General features: G+C 34.9%; 1 protein-coding gene across 1 annotated transcript in view; it reads right to left on the reverse strand.

The window, feature by feature from the left end:
* Nucleotides 1–332: 332 nt before the first annotated feature.
* Nucleotides 333–4,814, reverse strand: part of SC5D (sterol-C5-desaturase) — a 12,710-nt gene continuing 8,228 nt past the window's right edge. The window contains exons 3-5 of the mRNA XM_007116374.4: nucleotides 4,047–4,179; nucleotides 2,220–2,320; nucleotides 333–1,858 (exon numbers count right to left, since the gene is read on the reverse strand). Of these exons, the coding sequence (XP_007116436.1) occupies nucleotides 1,403–1,858; nucleotides 2,220–2,320; nucleotides 4,047–4,179 (690 nt within the window). The 3' untranslated portion in view covers nucleotides 333–1,402. The remainder of the gene's footprint in view (nucleotides 1,859–2,219; nucleotides 2,321–4,046; nucleotides 4,180–4,814) is intronic.

A 4,814-nucleotide genomic window follows, 5' to 3' on the forward strand; every position in this document is an offset into this window, starting at 1 on the left:
GTTACAAAATACTAAGTGGTATACTGGTATGTTTAAGTAAAGCAACACTGTAAAAGGAACTCAAACAAAACAACATTTTCTTCTGGATTCCAAGCATTAACTTTTATGACTGGTCTCTTCCTAAAACACTCAAATCTAATAAAAGATGTGAAATATAAAAAGATAGTGATACTCCCTTCTCTCTTTCTCCCCTTGATATCAAACATTTGGAGATGTTTGATCTGACAACCCACATCATTTCTGTGGTTTCAGATTGACATAAAATTTGTAAAGAATACTTTGTGCTGTTACATTACTTAACTGATACACTTTAATAATAGTCATAATCAACTTTTATTGATTTTACATAAACAGCTTAGAGAATGCCTTTGGAAACCATGTTTTCCCAACATATTTATGTTACAACACATGACATTTCTTTATGAAAGTATTTGTTAAATCTTTTTGTAGAGGGAGTGGGGAAAAATGAAGAAAGAGGAGGGGAAATAAGATTTCAAAACTAATCTTCAGTGATAGGCCTAAATATTTGGCAATTATTTCCTTTTATAGAAAATCACAGGATTGTGACTTTGAAACATACCAAAAGTGCAGTGCATCAATTTAATTAAAAAAAACAGTGGTGTCTAATATATTATTTGGGCATCAAATTTCCCTTTCTAAATATAATCAGGGTCATATAATTTTACACTTAATGGTTGAAAACAATAACCATCAAAATCTTTAAATAATCCCAGATCTGGATTAAATCATGGTAGTATTAATATTTTCTAAAATTCCAATTTATTGTTCATCAGTAAAATGTAACAGTTGACAATGTCTCCAGAGAATAAGTTTTCTATGTGTAGGAAGACAATAATCTTATAACACCTGCTGTTAATCAGGTCACTGAGCTACTAATACATTATATAACGATATTTTTTCACACTGATTTTTCCACTTCAACAAAGTACAAGTAGTTGTTATCATACCAATTCTGAGTACTTAATCATTCCTGAAACAAGGAACCATCTTCATATTAGTACTTCTTTGTTATGGTGTTTAGTCTTGATATCATTAAGCACAATGAACTTTACTTAATGAATATGGATGAATTAAGGCAAAAGGACATAACCTAGTCCCCTCAATAATTTATCCTCTACCTTTTAAAAAACTGTTGTTGAGGCTATACAAATTACAGATCTACTGGCTGGAAAGACACAACTTCTCCCTTAGACCAACATTCAGTATTTTGAGCACAAGGTTAAAGTCATGGTGTTCACGGCATGTTCCCTTGTTCTACCATTATGGTCGTTCCTCACCTGTACCCACAATACTGATTGTCAAATGACACTGTTCACTTGCTATGCGTCCTGGCTGTAGATTATTTTCCTTGATTAAAAATATTTAATAATTGGGCAATAATCTACTCAGTCTTTGTAAACTCTCCATTGAATAATTTTTCATTTTTACAACCACTTACTGCATGGCTGTTGCGCTTTTCTTCTGCCATCTTCTTCACATAATTAAGTGGTCCGTTCCCTTCAAAGGAGGAGGGATTTTTGAATGAGCCTCCAATTCTATCCCACAATGTGAAATACTGTCCATAGTTATAGTCAAAGAGCATGTGGTGGTCTGTATGATGAGCTGAGCCATTAATAAATGGCCTGAAGATATGGGGAACACGAAAATCACCATCATGAATAGAAATTGTCCAGATATTGACCAAGACATACAAACCTAAATAAACTACCTTGTGTAATGGGAAGATAAATGGGTATATGTGGTAAGGTAGACCCTGAAGGAAGCCATCCAGAGGATGAAAAGCATGACTTGCAAATGGAGTTGGAATCTTCCAGATATGATGAGGTTTGTGTAAGTGCTACAGAAGAAAAGAAGACCACATTAATGCCACAGACTTTACCCAGTGCAACAAATGACTTAGCTTTGCATGCTCATGGTGTGAGAAATGACCTAACTAAAAAAATCCCTTTGAATTTAGCAAATTACTTTATAAAATTCCCTCCCTTTCTTTACCCCAAGACAGTAAGATTTTAACACAGCCCCTCCAGACCCATAAAGAAGGATACAAACAAAATGTACCTTGTACCTGTCATGACTAAGGCTACTTAGGTATTTAATAAGTTAGAGTAAATTCTTGAAAATAGAGACAGGATTTATAATTATACATTGCTGAAATGTGTATTTTCTCTCTTCCCCTACAAATGACTCTACCTTATTACCTTATATACAAGTCTATGATGAAGGCCTCTGTGAATCCAGTATATCAGCATGTCAGTGAAAAAGAGAAAGGACAGTACACTAGCAATGAATCGAAACCAGCCTACAAGAGACAACAGGATATGGAAGAATCAAGATTCAGCTCCCAGGATCAGAGTTTACTTTTGACATGTCCATCTAAGAAGACAAAACTTGATTCTAGACCTAAACCCTGTAAACTATCTGCTTTGGTTAATTCAGTATATCACAACCTCCATCTCCCTTGACTCTCTGGGATCTACTCATTTCCCTCTCATAAAAACTTGAAGCGTCCCACCTATAATATTTCTTCATTAAACTATGAGGATATTTATGAAACAGAAAGAGTAAACCCCTATGGCATCTTTATCATTTAAATGCTGGAGAATAATGCTATTTATTTTTTATTCATATTAATAATCATAAAACATATCTTTACATATTACCTCCCCTGATTAGAATTTTATTTTCCCTTGAAATACTGTAAGCCTAGCATTTACTCCATAACCCAACCCCTTCTGATCTTTCCAACCTCATATGCTCGTGTACTAACCAGGCTGGTTCACTCAATATCCTCCCAACATCTTCAAAGTCTTACCTCTATACTTTTATAGAAGTATAAAAAGGAGAGAATGCCCTCTCTCCTTTTTTTTTTTGTGGTACGTGGGCCTCTCACTATTGTGGCCTCTCCCGTTGCGGAGCACAGGCTCCGGATGCGCAGGCTCAGCGGCCATGGCTCACGGGCCCAGCCGCTTCACGGCATGTGGGATCTTCCCGGACCGGGGCACGAAACCGTGTGCCCTGAATTGGCAGGCGGATTCTCAACCACTGCGCCACCAGGGAAGCCCCTCTCCTTTTATTTTTATTCATATTTTGATCCACTTTCCAAGGCCGAGCCAATTCAGCACCCTGGTGTGTAATTTTTGTTCCCTCCTTTAAATAACTAACCTCTTACTTAGAGAGCAGGGGTGCTGACACCAGCAAGCTTGGATTCCAGTCCCAGATCCACCACTTATTTGTTAAGTGAGCTTGGCAAGTTACTGAAATTCTCTGTACACTTAATTTACTCACCTATAAAAGGAGCATCGTAATAGTGCCTATCTCATAGAATTAATAGAATAAAACGGATTGGTAACACGTGAAAAGCTTAGAACTGAAGCTGGTACATATCAACAATGAATGTTAACTATGATTCTTACTTTCTAATACTAGATACTAGAAATGTATCTTGATGAAATAATTCCAGAATGTCACAAAATTTTAGTTTAGTCACTGTAGTACTGTTTATAATAGAAAACCAAGAACAATCTAAAGGTCTAAAAATTATGGATCATTTAAATAAGCTATGGATATCTATACAATGCAATACTATAAATATATACTGTATAACGTATTTATTGATATGAAAATATGGGCATAAACACTGCTAAGAGAAAAAAATCAGAGTTCAAACCAGTATGCATAGTAAGGGTTTCAATTTTGTAATGTAAATAACGAAGTATTACAGGCATAGAAAAGTGAAAGAATATACACATCAAAAGAGTTACAGTTTCCAGGTAGCAGAATGATGGATTTTTTAAAAAAATCGGTGTTTTCTGATTTTTTATAAATATCATGTACTCATTGAGCTTTTTTTTTTTTTTCAGATGTTTGAATTCAATATAGATAATAGGAAACAAATTCAAGGCTCTAGCTCTGATCATGCCAATCTTCCCCTGGGCACAATTTCATCTACAACAAAGACTTTAAAGAAGCAGATTTGGTTCTTTAGAGAAACCCATCTGTTCCTGACATTTACACTATATACTCACCGTATGGAAACTCCTCTATGCTGTCATATAGTTTGCTGTAACCTCTCACCTCTAGCAGGAACACTGAGACCGTGGGGATGCTTATCCATGGCATTGACTGGACAGAATGCATAATCTCTCGATAGACTTGGTTCTGAAAATGAAGTTTCCAATACTTACAAACCATAAAATCGATGGTAAACAAAACTAGCATAAAATTGTTCTGGATTGGATTTTTTAAATCTCTTTCATATGAAGGAGCTTACCTCCAAATTGCTTCTACTGAAGTGTTACTATGTGAGCATGGGTGTGTAAGAAAAACATTTCTTTTGTATGAAGCAAATACAACAAATATTTTAAATTCTGAAACTTTTTTTCCTTCCCACAAAATCTCTATTCCAAAGTTCTATTTACAGAATAATCATTTCTTTCATAATTAACTTTCATACCCAACCCTCTCTATTTTTCTTCAGTCCTTGTAGTGACTGACAAATACAAATAACTGAAATAGAAAAGTGATTGTAAACAAGTCTGAATCTACTGAGTTTGGATTATTTGGTCAAAAAATATATACATAGTAAAAGCATATTTCAGTTTGTGAAAGTCAAATATCAAAACAGTTACACAAATGTATACATTTATTTATTCATCAGTATCAGCAAAGAAATTCTTGTCTATGTATCTAGCAAGACCAGGCTTACGGTTAAAAAAAAAAAAAAAAAAAAAAAAAAAAAAAAAAAAGGGGCTTCCCTGGTGGCGCAGTGGTTAAGAATCCACCTGCCAATGCAG

Source organism: Physeter macrocephalus, chromosome 16 (assembly GCF_002837175.3).
Source record: "Physeter macrocephalus isolate SW-GA chromosome 16, ASM283717v5, whole genome shotgun sequence".
NCBI classification, from domain to species: Eukaryota; Metazoa; Chordata; class Mammalia; order Artiodactyla; family Physeteridae; genus Physeter; species Physeter macrocephalus.